This window comes from Callithrix jacchus, chromosome 4 (assembly GCF_049354715.1).
Source record: "Callithrix jacchus isolate 240 chromosome 4, calJac240_pri, whole genome shotgun sequence".
NCBI classification, from domain to species: domain Eukaryota; kingdom Metazoa; phylum Chordata; class Mammalia; order Primates; family Cebidae; genus Callithrix; species Callithrix jacchus.
Genome location: NC_133505.1, coordinates 122,750,683 through 122,777,132, shown reverse-complemented (window position 1 = coordinate 122,777,132; position 26,450 = coordinate 122,750,683). Strand labels below are relative to the sequence as shown.

Genomic DNA, 26,450 nt, shown 5'->3' with positions numbered 1-26,450 from the left:
CGCAGCCCTTGAGAATAAGATAAAGCCCACTGTCTCCTGGTGTGGGTGTAGCCACATTACTTTATGTCCACAAACATGTTGACCACACTACCTTGGCCTACTATGTGCCAGGTGTGGGGCTTCCAGAGGCCCAGGTCCAACCAGCTCTCGGCCTAAATACAAGTTCCAGGCTAAGATTTGGCTCCTGACTAATGGGGTCAACTCAGCTCTCAGGCTTGGGTAGGCAGAGGTGACTATTCATTACACCCTGGCCTCTTCTGCCACCCAGCATCATACCTGATATGTCAATATTCCAGATAGTTTTCAATTTCCATTCTCTACCATTCTGGTTTAAAATTCCAGTTATCTTCATCCTTTTCCTCGGTGCCCCCTGTCTCCCACCAGATACTAATGTGACTAAAACCAGGCCACTCTTCCCGGGACATCACATTACCTAATTTTCCTTATTTGTTCTTTACAACAACCCTCTTCAGAAGATATGAGGCAATGTCTACCAAAATACTTTGTAAACTGCAAACCTCCATCAATACAAGGTACTGACATTGTTAACTGCAGCTATGCCCTGAATTTTTCTTCTGCCACCCTTATGCCTTGCCTGGAGTGTTCTTTATCTTCACCTAAGTTCTCCTACCCATCTTCAAAGTTACATGAAGAAAATTACTGAAAGAACACTGCTCTCTTGAATTCAAAGTTAATACACTCATTTTATATTTAACCATAAGGCTCTTCATGGCATTTTTTATTTCACTCTCTGGAGTTACTGTAACTACAGTGTAATCATTTAAACATTTCACACCTGTCTTCTTTCCATCGGACTTCTACCTTCTTCTGCCCAGTCTTGTCATACATGTGTGTACTTACGTGGGTTCTCTGGGAGAGTGTCTGCCAGGGCCACCATAAATTTAATCAGAAAATAAATGTATAGGAAAATTCCTGCCAGGGCAAAATGACGTCTTTTGATTCAATCCAAACCAGTATTTTTGGTGACTGCTTATTATTTGGAATAACTTATTTACAAAGACTGAAGAAAGAAACTCTACCCCTTTCCTTAAACAAAAATTTATTTAAGAAAATAAAACTTAAAATTAAATTTAAGACCTGAAGCAGATATTTGGCTCGCCCCAGGGATCCTTTCACCATTTCATGATGGTGTCTCTTCACAGGCCTTATAAATGGTTTATTAGTGAATTCTCACATTGCTTGCATTTTGATGTTTTATTTTCCTTTGTGTTTTATTTATTTATTTATTCATTTGAGACTGAATCTCACTCTGTTGCTGAGGCTGGAGTGCAGTGGTGGGATCTGGGTCACTTCAACCTCTGCCTCCCAGGTTCAAGTGATTCTCCTGTCTCAGCCTCCTGAATAGCTGGGATTACAGGCACGCACCACCACACCCAGCTGATTTTTTGTATTTTTAGTAGAGATAAGATTTCTCCATGTTGGCCAGGCTGGTCTCGAACTCCCGTCCTCAAGTGATCTGCCAACCTCGGCCTCCCAAAGTGCTGGGATTACAGGTGTGAGCCACCGCACCCAGCCTGATGTTTTAATTTTCTTTATGTTTTTGTGAGAGTAGGGGACAAGGGGAGCTAGCACGAAAATTCACTCTTATAATTAATCTTTGTTTAAATTATTATAAATGGAATTTCCCTTCTGAGAGAGGCAACAACATACCGTGGAAAGAGACTGAACTTCATGGATGGCCAGAAATTGGCCCAAATCCCAGCTGCCTTATATGGTTGATGTGAGAATGGAATAAAATATGGAAAAGGACTAGCACATGTCATATGCTCAGTTAATGTTAGTTTATTTTCCTCTAAACCCTAATTACAAGTGAAAGTTGGTTGATGTGATAAGAAAGAAAGCTAGATTTGGGTAAAATCTGATGTTGGAAATCAACAAAATGCTCATTAATTCTTATGATGAATGTAATTGAGTTAAATTTTGTTCATTTTCCAAGCTCCAGTTATATATTTAATCTTCTGATAATTTCCTGTGATCTTAGGACTGCTTTTCTTAAACACAATCTTAGTAATTTATAGATTTCTATAGAAGTTGTAATTTAGAGTTAAGAACAAAGAAAATGTAATATTGGCAATTACATATTACGACAAAGCAAAGTAACTACACAATCCATAGAAGTTGCTTCCAATTTTGATGTAAATAATCCGGATTGGTTGTTTTAAATCTTACAAGGAAAAAAATAGTGGTGGTGTTATGATTTACATCTGTGTGCTGGGAATCTTCATTTCAAATAACAAAGCACCTGTTTAGCTTTTTAATATTTCATTTATTCCAGGCTGGCTGTCTTCACTGTCAAAAATTCTTTGGAAAATGAATATTCTTCACTGATCCTGCGCTGTGAGGATTTGTTCTGGGATAATCATAAGCCATAATTAGATAATGTGCAGGCTAATACACTAGCAGAAAATAAGGAAGAGATGTCCCTCAAATAAGAGATACTCTAGGGATTAGTTCATCTCGTGGATTTAGTTAGGATCTAAGCATGAATACGTACTAAGAATGGTTATAAAAATGCTTTGCTCACAACATGGCAAGTATGAATTCTGTCAGCTCAGGCATGACCTCGGCTGTGTCCACACACACCTTGATTCATCAGGACTAGGCTTCCTGTGAGCAAAGCCATGCAGTTGGTGGGCTGATGATTGTGCAGGTATTGAAATCCCCATCCTCTCCTGTATGAAGTTTCATACATATATCCTGAGGCATTGGCAATCACTTCAAGAAACTTCTCCTGTTGTGTCTTGCTCAGGTAGTTGTACAAGAAGTCATAAGCAGTGGCGAAGCCAACCAGGGAGTGAGCTAGCGGGACCTCATCCCAAGGAGCATCTTTCACCAACCTGTAAAGAAAAATAAATTATGGAAATGAGTTCATCAGACGCACAGCTTTCATCACACTTCTAAACCATCTGTTTCTTAGAACTAAAGGGCACAATTGAAGATATAAAACAGGCTTAATGACACACAATTGACTTCCCTCCACATTAGAAACAAGCATAAAGTTTGTCTAAAATGTGAAAATTATACAGTTAACAGTTTTCTCTCTCAGGATTCTGGCAACATCAAGATGTTGATAATTTTTACTTTTGATTTTTTATTCATGACAAGAGGTAGTAGAATATATTCAAAGAGATCTAAAGCATAGAACATGTGGTGGCAGGGCAAAATTCTCTGGAGTACCCGTTTAACCGTGCTCACCCCTCTCCTCCTTTTCACTTGAATAAGATGTTCTCAGTTCTATTTCTATGGCCACCTTGCTAAGACAGTTGAACGTATGTATTTCCTCTTATTTCCCAAAGTTGGTCAATGAGAAGGTATCATGGCCGATAATCCATGACCTCTCAATTTGGACAGACCCACTTGGTCATCACCATGGAGGGAAAAGTGGCTAACAGGCTGATATACGTGAGTGGGAGCTGATTCTAACTCAGAATTTTTATATCCCTCTTTCCCATAAACTGAACTGCACTGCCTTAAAGATCCTTCAAATATCTTTCTGAGAAGCCTAAAAGTTGATTTTCTGTTCAAAATTACATTGTCATTTTCCAGGAAGCCAAATTTCTGCTTGACTAGCTATATTATTCTGCAAATTAGTGTGTGGCTTGAATTGAGCAGGAAGCAAAAAAGGATCTTTCACAATCAGAATTCTAAGGAATTATCTGGAAAACCCTTCCCATCTGTTCAGGATATATTTGAGTAATCTCTGAGTGAGGGATAAATATCAAAAGTGTGCCGCACCTGTGGGAGGTAGAAGAAAGTACTCAATTAGGGATTAAGCTAAAGCTTAACATTTCTATGCCATGAACCTCTTTTGGCAATCTCATGAAGTCTTAACGTCTTTCTCAAAATGCTTTAAAATTCATAAGACATAATATGTAAGGATACATGAAAATCTATTATTTTGAAATATAATTGTCAATACATATATTTTAAAAAATAATACAGGTGCTTTATTAAGATATTAAATACCAACATTTAACTGCAGGGATAGTAACTACCATAATTTATAAGTGGTAATAAGCATAGATTTTGGGATGTCTATAACAACTGTAATGTGATATGAAAATATCTGTGACACCTATCTGTGACTTTGTTACAGACTCTTCCAATACCATTACAATTGGCTATCTCTACTCATGATTGGAAGAAATGTTGGATTTCAGTTAAAGTTAGTAAAAATTAAAATGTAGTAGTTCTCTCAAACAAACCATACAGACCTCAGTTTAAAAATACTTAAAAATAATCTAAGAGACTACCTCTTCAAGATTATGTTCTTCCTTTAGAAGTTTATGCTAAAGAAATGGCCTAAGTGAGGACTTCCCTGGTCACCCTATCAGAATTTCATCATCCTCCCTAAATAATATTTAATTCCCCTTTTCTTTTTTCCCTTTAGCAAATATATGTACAAACATGTCTATGCCTATGTATCCCCTCCTGGAATTTAGGTTCTACAGTGGCAGGGCTTTTTTTTTTTGACTATTGTATTCACAGTTGGATCCCCAATCATAGAACAGTGTGGCACATAGAAGATGCTCAATAAATATTTTCAGAAAGAAGGAAAAAACCTATAATTCACTGTCAGCCACACTGCTGCCAATGATTATGTGATCATTATAAAATCAGGAATTTGGAGAGATCCCTTTATGTTTAGTAATAATTTCAGTGTTTGGTTAGCTGTACTAGTGATACATCCTGGTGCTGAAAATACTAACACTGTTTAATTTCTTAGCAATTTAGTAGCAGACAAAGCTGCTTTGCTCTAGCCAGTCAGCTTGCCAGTGTGTGTACTGTTTGTAACAGACTATGAGAGTGTGAATCAATTCCCTACTTCTAGGAAAAAAACAATTCATACTTCACACTCTACTGCCAGGGAGTTGGGAATACCATCTTCACTGACTCATGATGACTGGTGAGCCAGGTAGAGAAGCCAGGTCATTTGCTTCCCAACCTTGTGTCATTGTAGCACGTCATGATGCATCTATAAATGGCAGTATATACATCTACCCATGATAAAGCTGATGTCAATGAATTGCTACCAGCCAGCAAACCCTCACATGTGATTAACAAATAAGCTTATTTTTATAGATAACCACAACATTTGATATAATTCTCATTCTTCATGAAATGTCATGCAAATTTCTGTGAAAATGTCCAAGGCCCAACATAGTTTGTTTATATCAAGCAGTTTCCAATTCAACAAAACACTAGCACACCAAAAGAAAAAGTTTATGGCACCTTCAGGTTGTCCCTATATCATTACAAAAGCTGACCTGTAATAGCTGTATTTCTAAAAAGTCATCTAAATCTTTTACCAACAGAGTCTTATCCAGCCTTAGATACAAAGTACAATAATGGAAGAGACTATATTTTATAATCATAAAAACAAATGAAAATTTGCTCTTAGTTCAGGGATGGTAGCTGAGAAACTATCTTATTTAATGTGATCCTGACCAGTAATAAATCAGGTCACTGGGACAGCTGCTTAAATGGGAAATTTTTTTAAAAACCAGACAGACATTAATTTATGAATTGCATTTAAACTTAAAATATATCCATGTGTACACACATTCACTAATCTTTTGAAGGTGAGCCAAAGCCTATTATCTGAATACAGGTCTGCAGATGGAGTTTCATTGTTCTTTCCTACAAAGAACATACCTAACACATCATCACAATTTCCAGCTTTGATTTCTTTATAATATGGGAAGAAATTAAAGATATCTGTGAGGGAACGCAGAAGCCTTCTAGATTTTTGCGAGTTTTTCCCTAATCTTTGACAAATTTCATTCACACTATATCATGACAGCAATTTCTTCTATAGTAAGTTATTTCAAAGTTTTTAAGTTGGTTTTGGAAACATTAGCTTTTTCTTTTTAAACTCATACTTTATCTATTTATACCATTAAAACTATCTTATTACAGGTATTAGTGAACTGTCTTACCTGGTTGAGAACAAATACAGCTGACGCGTGCTCAGCAGGTAACTCTACTGGTGGGAACAGAAATAAATGTAAAGTAAAGGGCAACCTACAAGCCCTGAGATTCAGCTATTGTGTTACACAAGGAATGGAAGTTAGGTTCACTGGCAAATTAGTTAAGAGGAGTTTAATCAAGAAAATATTTACTCTATTCCGTTTTTGTAAACTGTACTTTCTCCCCTTAGAGCATCCGTTCTCAAAGTAAGGCCCATGGAGGGGATTTCTAAGATGATTATATTTTAAAGAATTCAAAATTACAATTATTTTCATAATAACATAAATATGTTATATGTTAATATTTGCACTGATGGTACAAAAGCAATAGTAAGCAAAACTGCTGAAACCTTAGCAAGAATCCAAGCAGGGCACTAACTGCCCTAATAGTTCTTGCATGATTTTGCACGTCCATGCACTCAGGTTGTTTTTTTGTTTTGTTTTAAGACGGAGTCTGACTCTATTGCCAGGGTGGAGGCAGGGGCAATCTCAGATCACTGCAACCTCCACTTCATGGGTTCAAGTGATTTTACCACCTAGTTTCCCCAGTAGCTGGGATTACAGTCACTTGCCACCCCGCCCGGTTAATTTTTAGTATTTTTTAAATTTTTTATTGCATTTTAGGTTTTGGGGTACATGTGAAGAACATGCAAGATTGTTGCATAGGTACACACATGGCAGTGTGATTTGCTGCCTTCCTCCCCATCACCTACATCTGGCATTTCTCCCCATGCTATCTCTCTCCAACTCCCCACACCCCACTGTCCCTCCCCTATTTCCCCCCGACAGACCCTAGTGTGTGATGCTCCCCTCCCTGTGTGCATGTGTTCTCATTGTTCAACACCCACTTATGAGTGAGAACATGTGGTGCTTGATTTTATGTTCTAGTGTCAGTTTGCTGAGAATGATGGTTTCCAGGTTTATCCACGTCCCTACAAAGGACATGAACTCACTGTTTTTGATAGCTGCGTAATATTCCATGTTGTATATGTGCCACATTTTCCCAGTCCAATCTATCATCGATGGGCATTTGGGTTGGTTCCAGGTGTTTGCTATTGTAAACTGTGCTGCAATGAATGTTCGTGTACATGTGTCCTTATAGTAGAATGATTTATAATCCTTTGGATATATACCCAGTAATGGGATTGCTGGTCAAATGTAATTTCTATTTCTGGGTCCTTGAGGAATCGCCACACTGTCTTCCACAAATGGTTGAACTAATTTACACTCCCACCAACAGTGTAAAACTGTTCCTATTTCTCCACATCCTCTCCAGCATCTGTTGTCTCCAGATTTTTTAATGATCACTGTTCTAACTGGCATGAGATGGTATCTCAATGTAGTTTTGATTTGCATTTCTCTAATGACCAGTGATGACGAGCATTTTTTTCATATGTTTGTTGGCCTCATGTATGTCTTCTTTTGTAAAGTTTCTGTTCATATCCTTCGCCCACTTTTAAATGGGCTTGTTTTTTTCTTGTAAATCTGTTTTAGTTCTTTGTAGATTCTAGATATCAGCCCTTTGTCAGATGACTAGATGGCAAAATTTTTATCCCATTATGTGGTTTGCTGATTCACTCTAATGACTGTTTCTTTTGCTGTGCAGAAGCTGTGGAGTTTGATTAGGTCCCATTTGTCTATTTTGGCTTTTGTTGCCAATGCTTTTGGTGTTTTGGTCATGAAGTCCTTGCCTACGCCTATGTCCTGAATGGTTTTGCCTAGATTTTCTTCTAGGCTGTTTATGGTGTTAGGTCTTATGTTTAAGTCTTTAATCCATCTAGAGTTAATTTTAGTGTAAGATGTCAGGAAGGGGTCCAGTTTCTGCTTTCTGTGCATGGCTAGCCAGTTTTCCCAACACCATTTATTACATAGGGACTCCTTTCCCCATTGCTTGTTTTTGTCTGGTTTGTCAAAGATCAGATGGTTATAGATGTGTTGTGCTGCCTCTGAGGCCTCTGTTCTGTTCCGTTGGTCTATATCTCTGTTTTGGTACCAGTATTATGCTGTTTTGATTACTGTAGCCTTGTAGTATAGTTTGATGTCTGGTAGTGTGATGCCTCCCACTTTGTTCTTTTTGCTTAAAATTGACTTGGCTATGTGGGCTCTCTTTTGGATCCATATGAAGTTTAAGGTGGTTTTGTCCAGTTCTGTGAAGAAGGTCACTGGTAGCTTGATGGGGACAGCGTTGAATCTGTAAATTATTTGGGCAGTATGGCCATTTTCACATTATTGATTCCTCCTAACCATGAACATGGAATGTTTCTCCATCTGTTTGTGTCCTCTCTTATTTTGTTGAGCAGTGGATTGTAGTTCTCTTTGTAGAGGTCCTTTACATTCCTTGTTAGTTGTATTTTATTCTCTTTGTAGCAATTGTGAATGGCATTTTGTTCTTGATTTGGTTCTCTTTAAGTCTATTATTGGTGTATAGGAATGCTTGTGATTTCTGCACATTGATTTTGTATCCTGAGACTTTGCTGAAGTTGCTTATCAGTTTCAGGAGATTTTGGACTAAGCCAATGGGGTCTTCTAAATATACAATCATGTCATCTGCAAATAGAGACAATTTGAGTTCCTCCTTTCCTATTTGAATACCCTTTATTTCTTTTTCTTGCCTGACGATCTGGCTAGAACTTCCAGTACTGTATTGAATTAGGAGTGGTGAGAGAGGGCATCCTTGTCTAGTGCCAGATTTCAAGGGAAATTTTGCCCATTCAGTATGGGATTGGCTGTTGGTTTGTCATAAATAACTTTTATTATTTTGAGATACATTCCATCAATACCTAGTTTATTGAGGGTGTTTAGCATACAGGGCTGCTGAATTTTGTCAAATGCCTTCTCTGCATCAATTGAGATAATCATGTGGTTATTGTCTTTGGTTCTGTTTATGTGGTGAATTATGTTTATAGACCTGTGTATGCTGAACCAGCCTTGCATCCCCAAGATGAATCCTACTTGATCATGGTGGATAAGCTTTTTGATGTGCTGTTGCAATTGGTTTGCCAGTATTTTATTAATTTTTTCATCTATGTTCATCATGGATATTGGCCTCAAGTTTTCTTTTCTTGCTGAGTCTCTGCCAGGTTTTGGTATCAGGATGATGTTGGTCTCATAAAATGATTTGGGATGGATTCCCTATTTTTGAATTATTTGGAATAGTTTCAGAAGGAATGGTACCAGCCCCTTTTTTTATTTCTGGTATAATTCGGCTGTGAACCCATCTCGACCTGGGCTTTTTTTTGGGTGGTAGGCTGTTAACTGCTGCCTCAACTTCAGACCTTGTTACTGGTCTATTCAGGGTTTCGACTTTTTCCTGGTTTAGGCTTGGGAGGATGAAAGTGTCCAGGAATTTATCCATTTCTTCCAGGTTTACTAGTTTATGTATATAGAGTTGTTTGTAATAATCTCTGATGATGGTTTGTATTTCTGTGGAATCTATGGTGATATCCCCTTTATCATTTTTTATGGCCACTACTTGATTCTTCTCTCTTTTCTTTTTTATTAATCTGGCTAGTGGTCTATTTTGCTGATCTTTTTGAAAAACCGGCTCCTGGATTTATTGATTTTTTTGAAGGAATTTTGTATCTCTGTGTCCTTCAGTTCTGCTCTGATCTTAGTTATTTCTTGCCTTCTGCTAGCTTTTGAGTTTTTTTGATCTTGCTTCTCTAGCTCTTTCAATTTTGATTATAGGCTGTCAATTTTAGATCTCTCCTTGCTTCTCATGTGGGCATTTATTGCTATATATTTTCCTCTAGAGGCTACTTTAAATGTGTCCCAGAGTTTCCGGTATGTTGTGTCTTCATTCTCGTTGGTTTTGAAGAACATCTTTATTTCTGCCTTCATTTCATTGTTTATCCAGTCAACATTCAAGAGCCAGTTGTTCAGTTTCCATGAAGCTGTGTGGTTCTGAGTTAGTTTCTCCATTCTGAGTTCTAACTTGATTTCACTGTGGTCTGAGAGACTGTTATGAATTCCGTTCTTCTGCATTTGCTGAGGAGTGATTTACTTCCCATTATGTGGTCAATATTAGGGTAAGTGTGATGCGGTGCTGAGAAGAATGCATATTCTGTGGATTTTGGGTGGATGGTTCTGTAAATGTCTATTAGATTTGCTTGTTCCAGGTCTGAGGTCAAGTGCTGGATATCCTTGTTAATTTTCTGTCTCTTTGATCTGTCTAATGTTGACAATAGGGTGTTACAATCTCCCAGTATTATTGTGTGGGAGTCTAAGTCTCTTTGTTAGTCATTAAGAACTTGCCTTATGTATCTGGGTGCTCCGGTATTGGGTGCGTATATATTTAGAACGGTTAGCTCTTCTTGTTGCATTGATCGTTTTACCATTATGTAATGTCCTTCTTTGTCTCTTTTGATCTTTGTTGGTTTAAAGTCTATTTTATCAGAGATGAGAAGTGTAACTCCTGCTTGTTTTTTGACTCTCAATTTGCTTGGTAAATCTTCCTCCATTCCTTTATTTTGAGCCTTTGTGTATCTTTCCATGTGAAATGGGTTTCCTGGATACAGCACACCGATGGGTTTTGGCTTCTTACCCAATTTGCCAGTCTATGTCTTTTGATTGGGGCATTTAGCCCATTTACATTTAGGGTTAATATTGTTATGTGTGAATGTGATCCTGCCATTTTGATGTTAGCTGGCTATTTTGCTCATTTGTTGATGCTCATTCGTTTCTTCATTGTGTTGATGCTCTTTAGCATTTGGTGTGTTTTTGGAGTAGCTGGTACTGGTTGCTCCTTTTTATGTTTAGTGCCTCTTTCAGGACTCCTGTAAAGCAGGCCTGGTGGTGATGAAATCTCTGAGTGCTTGCTTGTTCACAAAGGATTTTATTTTTCCTTCACTTATGAAGCTTAGTTTGGCTGGATATGAAATTCTGGGTTGAAAGTTCTTTTCTTTAAGGATGTTGAATATTGGCCCCACTCTCTTCTGGCTTGTAGGGTTTCTGCTGAGAGATCTGCTGTGAGTCTGATGGGCTTCCCTTTGTGGGTAACCCAACTTTTCTCTCTGGCTGCCCTTAGCATTTTCTCCTTCATTTCAACCCTGGTGAATCTGACAATTATGTGACTTGGGATTGCTCTTCTTGAGGAATATCTTTGTGGTCTTCTCTGTATTTCCTGGACTTAAATGTTGGCCTGCCTTGCTAGGTTGGGGAAGTTTTCCTTGATAATATCCTGAAGAGTATTTTCCAGCTTGAATTCATTTTCTTCATCACATTCAGGTACACCTATTAAACGTAGATTAGGTCTTTTCACATAGTCCCACATTTCTTGGAGACTTTGTTCATTCCTTTTTACCCTTTTTTCTCTAATCTTGCCTTCTCATTTTATTTCATTGAGTTGATCTTCGACCCCTGACATCCTTTCTTCTGCTTGGTCAATTTGGCTGTTGAAACTTTTGTATGCTTCACGAAGTTCTCATGTTGTGTTTTTCAGCTCCATCAATTCCCTTATATTCCTTTCTAAGTTGTTTATTCTTGTTAGCATTTCATCAAATTTTTTTCAGGGTTCTTAGTTTCTTTGCATTGGGTTAGTTTGTTTAGCTCATACAAATTTCTTATTACCCACCTTCTGAAGCCTAATTCTGTCAATTCATCATACTCATTCTCCATCCAGCCTTGTTTCCTTGCTGGTGAGGAGTTGTGATCCCTTGTAGGAGGAGAGGCATTCTGGTATTGGGTGTTTTCATCCTTTTTGCACTGGTTTCTTCCCATCTTTGTGTATTTACCCACCTGTTGTCTTTGTAGTTGTTGACTTTCAGATTGGGTCTCTGAGTGGACATTCAGTTTGTTGATGATGAAGTTATTTCTTTCTGTTTTTTTTTTTTTGTTTGTTTGTTTTTGAGACGGAGTTTCACTCTTGTTACCCAGGCTGCAGTGCAATGGTGTGATCTCGGCTCACCGCAACCTCTGCCTCCTGGGTTCAGGCAATTCTCCTGCCTCAGCCTCCTGAGTAGCTGGGATTACAGGCACGCACCACCATGCCCAGCTAATTTTTTGTATTTTAAGTAGAGACGGTGTTTCACCATGTTGACCAGGATGGTCTTGATCTCTTGACCTCGTGATCCACACGCCTCGGCCTCCCAAAGTGCTGGGATTACAGGCTTGAGCCAGTGCACCCGGCCTCTTTCTGTTTCTTACTTTTCCTTCTAACAGTCTGGCCCCTCTGCTGTAGGGCTGCTGAGGTCCACTCCAGGCCCTGCTTGCCTGGGGATCACCCGCAGTGGCTGCAGAACAGTAAGGGTTGCTGCCAGTTTCTTCTGCTGCTCTCTTTGTCCCAGAAGGATACCCGCCTCATGTCAGTGTGAGCTCTCCTTTATAAGGTGACTTTTTGGATATACAAGGGTCAGGGAGCTGCTTGAGGAGACACTCTGTCCTTTATAGGAGCTCAAGTGCTGAGCTGTGAGCTCCATTGTTCATTCAGAGATGCTGGTAAGTACGTTTAAGTCTGCTGCAGCAGAACTCATAAAATCCTTTATTTTCCCCAGTTGCTCTCTCTGGGGAGTTAGGGCTTTATTTATGAGTTTCTGTTGTGCTGCTTCCTTTTTTCAGGGCTGCTCTGCCCATCGAGGAGGCAGCCTTGTCACTGTCTGCCTGCAGAGGCTTTGCTGAGTTTCTGTGGGCTCTGCCCAGCTGCCATGTGAACTTCCCTGAATTCCTGTTTATAAGGGTGTAGTTAGAACTGCCTTGGCAATGGTGGCCCACCTCTATAATGGTGGACTCTCCCTCTAATGGCGGGCTACCTCTGCAATGGTGGGCTGCCTCAGCAATGGCAAACTTCCTCTGTAGTGGTGGACTGCCACGGTAATGGTGGACACCCCTCCCCCATGGAGGGGTTCAGCTGTGCTTGCTGTGAAACTCTCAATCCAGAGCATTTCCAATTGCTGTTTTTTTGTACGGGTGGGACCAGCCAAGCCTGATCACCTGGCTCTCTGCCTCAGAGCCTTTATTTATTTATTATTTTTATTTAATTTTTTTTTAGTTGAACGGTCGATTGTCTCCCAGGTGTTCCAGTCGCCTGTTGAAAAGGCACCAGGATATGTGTGATTTCCCATGTGGCAACCCACTGCGTCAGCTGAAACAGCAGCCCTGAGATTTGTGGCACTTTTTTGCCTCAGAATTCGTGGCACATTTTTGCCTGGCTCCCTGTTACAGTCTCCTTTTTAATCAGATGAATGGGCGACTCTGCCTTCTTGGAGCTCCAATCGCCAGCTAAAATGGTGCCTGGACCCATGTATTTTGTATGGAGAACTGCCATGCAGGGGCACCGGCAAAACAGCTGCGCCGGCCAAACCAGCAGCACCAGCCAAGCCAGCCGTGCTGGTGACCCGTGGGGATCCTCTGCCTGGGAATCTCCTGGTCTGTGGGCAATAAAAATCCATCTGGAAATGTGGCGTCCACTCACCCTCTGCACTTTCACTGGCAGCCGCAATCCTGAGTTGCTCTTAATCAGCCATCTTGGATCCCTCTCCATTTTTTGCATTATTAGTAGAGATGTGGTTTCACCATGTTGGCCAGGATGGTCTTGATCTCTTGACCTCATGATCTGCCCACCTCAGGCTCCCAAAGTGCTGGGATTACAGGCATGAACCTCTGAAGCTGGCCTTTTTTTTTTTTTTAATTTTTAAAGCCAGTTTTATTTTAAATGTCCTTGATGGAGTGGTAAAAATGATTAATTTTTATAAAATCTCAACTCTTTGAGTATACATCTTTTAAATATCCTATGTGATTAAATAGGAAGAATGTAAAAAGCAGAGTGAGTACCAAAGTATAAGAATGTCACAAAGAAAAGAAGTCATGCACTGAATTCAGAGCTGAAATAGATGGGTTTTTTTTCATGAAACATCATTTTTATGTGATGGAATGATCAACTGACAAATCATAGTTATTTAGATTTGGGTGTTAGAAGAGAAATTTTTCTGAAAATAAATAAGGAAGGCCTGCCAGTTCAAGAAAAGCTGAAAGCCTTTGTTATCAATGACACACTTGGAGCTTTTAAGTAGAAATAAGAATTCTGGAAAATTTGTATTCACTACCAACAACTTATGAGCTTACCAATACTTAAAAGATTTTTCTAATGCAATCAGTGAGAACATCAACAAACAAGATTTTTATATTGTATAATTAAATGTGTCAACATTTGGTAGACTAAAATAACTCAGTGAACAAACATGCAAAATAATAAATGCATGATGTCATAAAACCATGCATGGATTAGAGAGCCAATCCAAAGTGTAAAATACATCAGTAGATTTTAATGCAAAAGAGTATGAAGAGTCCATTAACATGGCTTCAGATTCTATACTGCAATTAATTTTTATGGAACCAATATGAGTCAAGTTTCAGTGTAGTATCAAATAAGGATATTCACAATTATTTGAAAAGATTATTAAAATACTCCTCCCTTTTCAACCACATATTCCTGTGAGGCCAGATTTTCTCCATGTACTTCAACCAAAACAACACATAGCAACAAACCAAATGCAGAAGTAGACACAAGATTTGCAAAAATGTAAAACAATACTTTCCTTCTATTTTTTGTTTTAAAAAATACAGTTTGGCTGGGTGCAGTGGCTTATTCCTGCAATCCCAGTATTTTAAGAGGCCAAGGCAGGAGGATTGCTTAAGCCCAGTAGTTCCACAAAGCAAAATCCTATCTCTACACGAAATAATTTTTTAAAAATTAGCTGGGCATGGTGGTATGCACCTGAAGTCCCAGCTCAGAAGGCTGAGGCAGGAGGACTACTTGAGCCCAGGAGTTCAAAGCTGCAGTGAGCTATGACTGCACCACTGCACTCTAGCCTGTACCTAAAAAAATAAAAATAAAAATATATTGTTATTTTTTCCTAAAAATGTAATTAACATGAAATGAGCTTTAAAAAATATAAATATGAGTAAGTGAACAAATGTTTCAAACTTCTCAGTTTTAACTTCTAATAAGGTAAACTTTGATAGATACAGCACAAATAAACAAAGCTGTGTGAGGTCCTCATTAATTTTTAAGACTACAAAGTACTTCCAAGTCCAAAAAGTTTAAAAACTAATGCTTTGAATGTTTTCAAAGGTGAACTTATGTGAAATAAATTAATCTGAACACAAGAAAGAGCTACTGATTTTCTGGGTGGGAGGGTGTAATGTTGGTGGGGAAAGACATAGAGTGCTGTGTCTGTGAATTAAGCTGTGACTCTGAAAGGAAGAATGAACCATAATCATTTTTCCAAAGTTGAGCAGTCTCATTAATCTAAATATCTGTACCAATTTTAAATGGATGGACTGCTTCTATTATCATAATGCTTTAAAAACTATTATGGACAGAGTATAATAGTAGGCAATCTAAAAATCATTGTATCACTAAAAATGTGAGTTTATTTGATTAAATAACAATAAAAGGAATTCTAAAAACAATGTTTGTATCTATTTTTATTGGTATAGATTTGAACCAAAAGTGATTCAATGCTTCCATTTTTAAATTTTTCATATAGTGTTAATAGATATAAATAGCCTATAGAAAATAATTACAAGTTAAAAGATTAATATTTAATATTACAAGGTTCACATATTACAAGGTTCACAGGATATTATTTAAATTTGTATACCATTGTCTTAGCCCATGCTTCCATAACAAAATGCCATAGACTGGATAGCTTAAACAACATAAATAATTTATTACAAGTTCTGGAAGCTGGAGGTCTGACATCAGGGTGCCAGCATGGTCAGGTTCTGGTGAGAACTCTGTTCCTGGCCTTTAGAAGGCTGCCATTTTGCTGTGTGCTCACCTGGCCTCTCTTAGGTGTATGGTGTGGGGATAGGACAAGCATGAGAGAGAGCACACAAGTCTACAAGCTCTCTGGCATCTCTTCTTATCAGGGCACTTATCCCATTACAAAAACCCCACCTTTAGGACTTTAATCTAAATCCAGTTCTCTACTAAAGGCCCTATTCTCCAAAACACTTCCACACGGGGGGGTTAGAGCTTCAATATGAATTTTGAGGAGGGGCCCATTCAGTCCATAGCAACTGTCTATTTCATTTACACAAATACTGTTAAAATAAACACTTGGAATACAAAGAAATTAGGTCTTTGAAACCAAAGAGGTGCCAAGAAATCACTGATATGTATTTAAAGTAATCAACAGTATACAAGAAACAAATATTAGAAACAATAGGAGTACTCATAACTCCCGTTATAATTGATCCTGTTTCCTAGCACTTTTCAGAACTTAACAATTTTACAGCAGGCTCTTCCATATGTAGCTATGTTCCAAAGGTCACGATTTGATCCACGGTATAGGCAAATCTACATATTTTTTGAAAGTGTATTTAAATGAGGCTTCTATCATTCGTCAGACCTTTCCAACAAAGGAGTAGAACTCCATTAAAATGATCCATCTTCTTTTTCTTATTTTCAGAATAACTATAGTTTTACCAACCTATAAAATATTTACTTACTAAATTCATAAAGTTTATGTTTAAAATCTGATTTTATATAATAGATAATTATGGAACTACAAATTTAAGATAAAATGAAACAAGCTTTACAAAAATTGTAAATTTGTTCAGAACAAAACAGTAAGTGAACTCCTTAGAAATTGCAAAATCTAAAAGTACCAGGGTAGTGCACCACCAGCTTCCCATTTGCCAGCTTTGCTGCAGCTGTGTCTACTGCACATATGCCACACCTTTGCCCACGTGCACTTGGCCACATCATCAAAATAGGCCAGAATTAGGTCAGCTCTATTTAAAAAATGTAAATTAGTCTATTCATTCTAAAAGTCTCCTGAACACAGTAACTTGATAGAAAATCATTTAACTTTTAACCAAAAGCCTTTGTGTGTTTGGAAACAACCTCCAATAAGTTAAAGACAGTCATGTATTATCACTCCTTTTAAAAACATGACTAATGCAGTAGTGATGCATCTTTTTTCCCTCCATTTTAAATGTGAAAACTAACCATGAATGTTAAATGTTTGTAATATGTTAAATTTGGTATGGAATTCCTGTAAAATGTGGCTAAGGGAGGTGGATTTCTCACCTCTGTGGCCTCATCTGTAAAGCGAATTGAGCCTTGGCAGAAACCTGGAAGATAGAGACTTGATCTAGGAAGCTCTGAGTGAACTCCAAGGGGAATGTTCAGCTAATTTCCGGCCTGGCCCGGCATCCATATTCCAAGTGTTTGATCAGGTGGCTAAAGGTTAGCACTGGCGTTGTGAAGCAAAATGCACAGGGAGAGAAAGGAGAAGGGGGTGTGCTTCCTAGTAATTAAGCATATGTTATGTGCCCAGGCCTTTACATACATTATTTTCATTTCATCTTAGCAACTCAGTGTTACGTATTCCATTCCCATTTTATAGATCGTGAAAACAGAATTTGGATAGGAAATAACTTGTTCAAGACCATACAGTTAAACGGTAAAGCCAATAATGGAATCCAGAATTATCTGAATCTAGAATGGTTTTTACTTCTTAGTGACAGGAAGGAAGTCACCAAGTTTGCAATAAGAACTGATTCAGAACATGCCAGTTTCAGTGGCATTACCAAAAACTAGGCAGAAGGACCCACATGCTGAAACACAACACAGGGTTCAAAGCCTTGCCATTTTCATGACACCAAGACAGAACAAGCCATAACATCTGAGAAAAGGGGCACACATTAGAAGAAGAGATACTACAATTCTGTGCTCATTTGGTTACTCAGGGCCCACTCAAGGAACATGAGACATCAATCATATAGAATTTCTGAATAACTCTTTCCCTCCCTGATGAACCTGGGCACCTAATGTACTACTCTAAGGTAGAGTTGGCCCAGGGGATGGTGGTTCTGGCTTGCATGTTCAGAACCCTGAGCCCTTTAAGGTAGTAACAAACATTTTCTTCTTGATCAAAACCTAGCCAGGCACCTCTGTGCCTTCGTGGCTAGGCTCTTCAACCTTGTTCTATGAAGAATTAACACTAACATGTTTCTAATAGCTCAAGGTCATATCCCTGAGATGACCCTCTCCCCACTTGAAAGTGTCTGCCTAAGAAACTCAAGGCTGCCAAAAAAATTTGTTTGTTCCAATCAATATTTGAGGATAGAGTCTCTGTCTCCCAGTCTCTGTGGAAGGATAGAATTCCACCTTTGATAATTGCCACTTAGCAGGCATGTGGGTTAGCTAGCCTAACTGAATGTACATTGATTACCTTTGTAATTTTTCACTTTCCTGGCTCTACTAAGCCCCTGCTTGCCTTCCTCCCTTTAAAATGCCTATTCACCTCTGTAAAAATTGAAGTTCAGTTCGGTTTACACTGAACTCGTTTCCTTATTGAAATAGCTACTACTGATTAAAACTTACCCTTGCCACTTCAGTGTCTAGTATTGTTTACCTTTGACGCTGGCCAGTACACAGAAATGGGCAATGAGGTTTCCTTTTTCAGTATCTATTTTGGGAACAAAACTACTTTTCCTTTCTGGAAACAACTGCTAGTACGATGAACAGTATGACAGAATGGGGACTCATTATATAATAAGACATCTTCAGGGAAAATAACCTATGAGCTCTGAAATGTAAAAACTATTTCCCTTTCACAATCTATTTCTACATTAATTAAATCACTGGATTTAATAGAGCAGCATATTATCACTTAATTTCATTTTAATACTACAAATTCAATATCCCAAATATTAAATTCTAAAATATAAAACTTAAGTCAACTTGGCCCCACTCAAGCAGAATATTGAGTCAATTGTGCCAAATCAGAAACTGAAAGAAACACATTTTACTTAAATGAAAAGTTCTAGATGATTTGTAAATAAAAAGAATTGAAGTGTCAGAATATACCAGGTTAATGCAAGTAAAATGTATAGTACTGTTAAATGGGAAAAAGCATTTCCACATCATCTCAATGTTTAATTCAATAACATGAAGTCTTATAACACAAATATCAAAGGATACCACCCAAACATAATCTATTTAAATGGAATCAAACAACATTTATAATTATAATCCCTCTTAACTGAGTAAGTGTGCTTTGCCCTCGTATTCAACCTAAAAAGATAAGAGGAAGAAACATAAATAAAAATTATTCAAATTTAATAACAAGACCTCTGTTTTGGTAGAATGGCAGACCTCAAAGGACTAGAGTTAAAAATATTCTTACATATTACATTCTAATGACAAATTCTAAAAGAATCTTTTATAATGGAGCAATTTTGAAACCTGGAAAGGCAATATGAGGGAATAACCAGGTTTGCCCGTATTGTTCACAAAAAGCATAATTAAATGATATTTACCCATTTTAAAAAGTAGCCTGATATTTTAAATGTCTAACGTTTTACAATTATATGTGTAAAATGTTTCAAAAAGTTCAGTTGGAGAACTTATTGATGTTATCACTCAGTCAATGTCTATACAGGCATCCAGTGATCATATGAGAAACCATACAGATAACTGCAGTTAGCAACTGTCAGTAGTCAGTATAATTTTAAGAAAAAAATAACATGCAAGAACAGCCAGGATGATGGACAGTGGCAGCCCTGTCACAGGAGAAAACATAATATATAAATGTTGGCTTGGGCAGGAACTGAGCAGTTATAATAATTGTATGTACTTGACATATTTATTTATGTTATAAAAATTTAATATAAATTTTATAACACAACATCAAAAATATACCATCTATTTAAAATATAACACAGCTCAGGAGGGCAGGAAGTCTATGATGAAGAATAAAAATCTAAAGATTATGAATACCAAGTACTTCCCAATGAAAAAGGTTTAATCAAACTATCAACCTTATAGTGCAGTCAAAAAGCTCATCACACACACACACACACACACACACACACACACACAGTGGCTACTCAGCTGTTTAAAACCTGTGACAGGCAAAATCACAGTCCCCAGGAATCTATGTAGATATGATGAAAAATCTTGTGATGGGAGATTATTCTAGACTACCCAGGTGGTCCCAATCTAGTCACATGGGTCCTTAAAAGCAAAGAACCTTTCCTGGCTGTGGTCAGAGAGAGTTGTGACCATGGAGGAAGAATGAAAGAGATGCAAGGTTGATAGCTTTGAAGGTGAAGGGAGGGAGTCATAAGCAAAGGAATGTATGTGAACTCTAGAAGCTAGAAAAAGGCAAGGAAAAGAATTCCGCCCTAGAGCTTCCAGAATAAAATGTAGCCTTACTAACACCTGGATTTTAGCCCTGTGTTAGTTACACTTCTATAAAACTGTAAGATCAATCTGTGCTATTTTAAGCCACTGAGTATGTGGTAATTTGTTACAGCATTCTTATGCATTTTTAGGCAGTCAAGGACTACCAGAGATTTGAGGAAATCCCATAATAGGACAAAAGAGACCCAAATGAACAAAATGATTAGTGCATCTGGGGAGAAATTAAATCATGTAGGTAGAATGAAATCTCAAGACAAAAGAAATGGAAAACAAAATAGCAGGAAGGTAAGTGCAATAAAAGGGCTGGGTGAGAGTTGAAGAAATGTTGAAAATGCAAACAAGTAAGAAAATGAAATAGAAAACAGGAGAGGAAAAAAAAAGAGGACTGGCCCAAGAGTTTAAACATGTTAAAAACAAGAGAGACCATAAATAAATAAATAAATAAATAAATAAATAAATAAATAAAAGGAAAAGATCCAAATACATCAAGGAAAATTGCTAGAACTAAAGGGCATGAGTTTCCATATTGAAAGTATCCATGAAGTGCACAGCACATGGATAAACAGATACATCTCAAACCCAGACACGTCATTGTGTAATCTCAAAACACTGGTAACATTAAAAAAATCCTAAATGCTTCAGAGTAGAATATCAGGTTTCATTCAAAGCATCAGGAAGAGGGGGTCAGACATCTCAACAGCAACACTAGACACTAGAATACAACAAAATTATGCCTCCAAAACTCCGAGAGACAATTTCCAGACTATAATTTCATAACCAGCCAATCTACCCTTCAAACATGAGGGCAGAAAAAACACAGGCAGACATCCAAGGTCTCAAAATTTACACTCATAAATGCTTTCTCTGGAAGCTAGTAGAAAATATCTCCACCTAAATTAGGATGTATATCAAAAAGAAGGCATAGCACAAGGAATTCAATACAAGAGAAAAAAGAACAAAGCAATGGCTATACAGCAAAGCTGGCCACAAGCAATCTAGATCAGAGCAAGTCAGAAAGCTGCAGCATTACTTCTTCAAGAAGATAAAATTTTTTTAAAAAAATATTTTGTTTGAATAGATAAAGAGAAAACTTACACAACTGGGTGTGAGTCTGGCTAGTCATTAGAGATAAACATATAAAAAACTAACCAAATAAAACAAAAAGCTATTATGGATCCAAGAGGAAACAGAGTTGTACACACACTGAAAAGTCACTACAGTACACAATATAGTTCAGTTATCAATAACTTTTGCCTTGTTAAAATATGCAAACACTTGATATTCCTCTCATTAAAATTATGGCATATTTATAAAAATGACAGATCTATATTGTAATGAAAATAACTTATCTGTGTCAGAGTGAGAGAGAGATGAGGCATCTGCAAGCCAAGGAACACCAAAGATTGCCTACAACCGCCAGAAGCTAGGAGAGCAGCTTGGGATAGTCTCTCTGCTAGAGAGCCTCCAGAAGGAATGAAGCCTGTTGACATCTTGATTTCAGACTTCTAGCCTCCAGGACTGAGACAGAATAAATTTATGTTGGTTTAAGCCACCTAGTCTGTGGTATTTTGTGACAGCAGCCCTCGCAACAAATACATCAACATTAAAAAACCTGATCGGCCACTGCTGCCATCTCATACCCTCCCCATCATCTTCCTGCCACCGCCTGAACACTCAGTTACTCCCCTGTTTACTTGAAAGAGCACTCGCCTAATATTCTGAGAACATGACCTGCAAAAGAGCAAAGGATTACTTGAGAAATGAAGTTTGAAAATATGAGGAACACTTTTGTGCAATGGCAAAAACTAGACAAATTGCCAATTCTTGCTGCCCTCATGATGAGACAATGTCAAATCCAAAGTGAGGTAGGCCTGAAGGAGCTAGCATACGTCAAATGATATTTTGCTGTCTCTTAGAGTAAGGTTAATTAATATGTTTACCCACTATTCTTGCTTTTAATGTTTTATCAAAATTTTTCTTTGATAATATGCTTTTTAAAGGTTTTGCTGAAATTACACAGAGCTTCATAAAATCCAGAGGTCTTTTTAAAACAGTGGATGAACTGTGGCTGATTTTACTCTGGTGCAGTAGGAAATAATGTGCTGCAGATTTTATTCCATTCAGCCCTGGAAACCGGACATGTAATCATTAATCACAGGCCTGCACTGTTTCTTAATGAAATAAAGATGTGTCCCAATACATTTTAAGAATAAGCATTCTGAACTCTAGAATTATAGAATAAAGAGGCCACCTCAAAGCGTGGAATAGTCCCCTCAGTGGAGATGTCCGAGAAGGGATATTGGGAAGGGATTCTCGAGAAAAAAAATTTATATTTATCAGAATGTTAGGCAGGGCTTTCAAACTATAAATATACTGTGAAATGAATGTAATGGGTTGTAATCAGCATATTTTTAATAGAATGGAATAGGAAATGGAGGACTAAGCATAATTTAAATGCAAGGGCTATTTCATGAAACACTCATATATTTATATATGTAAAGTTGAAGTTATGTGTACATTGGCTTGTATGTTTAGTGCAGTACTATTCACAGCAGCAGAAACACAAAATCAACCTGGATGCCCATCAGTGGTGGATAAAGAAAATGTGGTGTGTATAAATTATGGAATACTAAGCAGGCACAGAAAAGAATGAAATCACGTCCTTTGCAGCAACGTGTAGCTAGAGGCCATTATCCTAAGCAAAGTGATACCGAAACAGAAAACCAAATACCTTAATACCACATGTTCTCACTAGTAAGTGGGAGCTAAACATTGGGTACATGGACATACAGGAACAAAAGACAGTGGGGACTACTAGATGGGGGAGGGAAGGAGGGGAAACAGGCAAATAGGAAGCAGCTAAAAGTAAAGCTTGAGAGACATAAATTGGACATCCCCTATTGGGCCCACAGACACTTCAATTCTCTTTATCCAAATCCAAACCTTTATTGGCATTCCTTTATTAGTATGGTGAATTCACTGTAAATCAACCACAAATATGAACCAAGTATTTCTCACTACATTGTTACAACCCAAACTTCATCATCTACTTTTTAACAAGCGTTGAAAAACTTCCTACTGAGTACTATGCTCACTACCTGGTTGTCGGGATCAATTGAACCCCAAATCGCAGCATCATGCAATAAACATACTATGGTAACAAACCTGCACACGTACCCCTAAATCTAAAAGTTGAAATAAAAATCAATAATATGCTAAAATTAGAAATAAAAATAAAATTAGAAACTAGAAACAAATAAAAAAAGTTATGTATGTACTGGGTTGTTTCTTACTGTAGGGAACAGTGAAAAAGTTTCAAAGCCACTATCTTAGAGGGTAAATGTGATCCATCATAAGCCACCCATCAGAGGCATGCTGCTGGCAGAGAGGGCTGCTTCAGTGGGAGGAGCTGTGTTGAAATCCAGACTGCCCAGGCATTTCCCAGCAGAGGGTCTGAAGCCAGGACTGAGAAAAAATTCTCACCGTTAGATTATCAGGAAGAAACTCAGGAGACCCGAGAAGTTCAGAATGTTCAAAGTAGAGGGGAGATGGTGCTGTATGAAGGAGGTAGACATGAAGACACTTTGGGTTCAGTCAATTCAGGAAGGAAAATGTAATTTGTCATGGTGTGGAAAAAAAGAAAAAAACAAGAAAAACATCCCTTGCCCTCCAAAACAATTTTATTTGGCTTTGAAGCCATTTACATTCAAGAGAAATAACAACACCCTGACCCCATAATATTTATTTTATGTCCTGGGAATACAGTTTCTAAGAGTATGTCTTTAAAAAGTAATTTGGCAATGGAGTGGACAAAAGTCAATTTAGAACTTTTCTTTGTGAATCGTAAAAAATGTTCTGGGATATGTTATCTCCTATGTTGCAAAAACAGAATAAATTTCAATTATGAGCCAAACTTAGGAGCTATCTTCAATATGCCCAGGCATTAAAAACATTCCCCAGTTTTAGATCTACAGTTACTACCATACTGAAAATAAAAGTTGACCCCAAATGCTGAATATAATCATACTGTCCCAAATTCTCTGACCAAGTGACAGGTTATAGTAGAAAAGCAGAGGGGAAAAGGTTCAAACTGGATTCAGTAATACTTTAAAGCATTTTTCATATCAACAGGCTCTTGAAAAAAGGTAAAATAGTAAACTTCATGTGGTTTCTAGAAATTACGATTTAGAATGGGAAGATACTGAAGTTAATACAAAATACTAGCAATACATACAGATTTTATTTATTCTTATCTCTTCATTTCCTGATATTTTTTCTTGTAATAGTGAATTCACTGTAAATGAATCACAGATATTAGCTAAAAATTTCTCACTAAATTATTACAAGCCCAAATAGCTATCTATACTTCAACAGGAACCTTTTTTCTTTTTCCTTTTTAACTTGAGAAGCAGCAGCATGGCTCACTCAAGCTATGCTCTCCTCCCAGGGTGCAGCCTACACAATGTTTCTTTGGCTTCAGCTCCAGAAAGTGATTTGAAGACACCCACATGGCTACAGTGCTGTATCAGCACCTCGACTTCTCATTCTTCCAGCTATTCTTCATTATTATTGTAGTAGGTCAACTAGAACTAAATCTGAACTTTGGACTTTCTGCATTTTTCTGTCATTAACAGAAAGGATATATATTGTACCTGAAAGCATATTTCATATTGGATACACTTTTTCTTATAACACACTCTCTCTCTCTCTTAAGTTACAGCGTACCACTGGCAAACAGGAAGCAGCTGAAAATAAAGCTTGAGAGATATGAATTGGACATCTCCTCTTGAGCCCACAGGTACTTCAATTCTCTGTATCCAAATCCAAACCTTTATTAGCATTCCCCAACAGCTCCAAGCCTTGTAAGCCCACTGAGAGATCCCACCATCCCATAAAGGAAACTCTTTGTGTCCTTTGGCCCTCAAATACAATTGTCAAGTCTTATAAATGCTAATTGTTTATCACTGGAACCTATCACTTATTTCCTATCCTAGGCTTTCACTTAGATAAACACAAAAGGCCTACTTGACTTCCTGGTTTGACCTCAGCAGTCTACTCCCACATGAGATTCTTCTTAAAATACAAACTGGTCACATGAGGAACCAGCAGTCCCTTTTATGTCTCCTGATGAGAGAACAGCCACCACCTATGCTTGCGTATGAGTGATTAAAACTGAGCTGGATCAAGCCTTGGCATTCAGTTGTCAGTTTGCAGGAAAAACCAAGGTCAGAGTTATTCATTGAACTTTACCATGCAATCAATCAACAACATCCAACCTGTGGGAAGTTATGCCTTATAAGTTTTAAAAATGAGCAAGACTAAATGATAATGCCTAGGCTTTAAAAAAATCTGCAGTTTCCCTTGCATTCCTTTATTTTCTTCATCCTTTACCTGTGGAAGAACCTGGGCACTCTGGCCTACATAACTTTCCACAGTCTGGATGTTGTTGACACTTGGATGTACTATGCAGATATGATGACTGCAAACACTGGGGCATCAGGGTAGTCTTCGTGGAAAGGCAGGGAACTGTGACTGGGATGGGGCCCATGAAGGGGCTTTGGGGGTTAACTGGCAAAAAGTTCTATTTCTTTTTTTTTTTTTTTTTTGAGATGGAGTCTCGCTCTGTCACCCAGGCTGGAGTGCAGTGGTGTGATCCTGGCTGATTACAACCTCTGCCTCCCAGGTTCAAGTGATTCTCCTGCCTCAGCCTCCCAAGTAGCTGGCACTACAGGCATGTGCCACCATGTCTTGCTAATTTTTGTATTTTTTAGTAGAGATGGGATTTCAGCATGTTAGCCAGGATGGTCTCCATTTCCTGAGCTTATGATCTGCCCGCCTCAGCCTCCCAAAGTGCTGGGATTACAGGCATGAGTCACTGCAGCCGGCCAAGTTCTATTTCTTGACCTGTGTTGTACTTAACAGGGTGTTTGCTTTACAATACTTTATTAAGCTATATATTTGTTCACATAATATTCTACTTTTATTTTTCAGTGAAAAGGTTAACATACAAACATAAATCTGATCATGTCACTGCCCTGTTAAAACTTTCAGCGGCTTCATAGTGCTTATAAGAAAAAGTCCAAGCTCCTTTATATGACAGACAAGGCCTGGCAACATCAGGCTCTCTACCTGAAGCCTCAGTGCTTGCTAGTTTCCTCCCTACACTAAATTTTCAGTTCCTCAAAAGCACTCTGCTTTCTTTTATCTCCAGGCCTTTGGACATCAGTGACTTCTGCTTGAACAGTCAAGCGCAGCTCCTTTTTCCCCTTCACGTGGTTGGTTCCTGTCCTTCAGGCCTCAGC

General features: G+C 38.0%; 1 protein-coding gene across 3 annotated transcripts in view; it reads right to left on the bottom strand.

Moving 5' to 3' along the window:
* Positions 1-26,450, bottom strand: part of DSE (dermatan sulfate epimerase) — an 84,321-nt gene that overhangs the window by 8,266 nt on the left and 49,605 nt on the right. For all 3 annotated transcript variants that reach the window (XM_035296550.3, XM_002746887.7, XM_017971332.4), the window contains exon 3: positions 2,605-2,858. In XM_035296550.3, the coding sequence (XP_035152441.1) occupies positions 2,605-2,858 (254 nt within the window). The remainder of the gene's footprint in view (positions 1-2,604; positions 2,859-26,450) is intronic.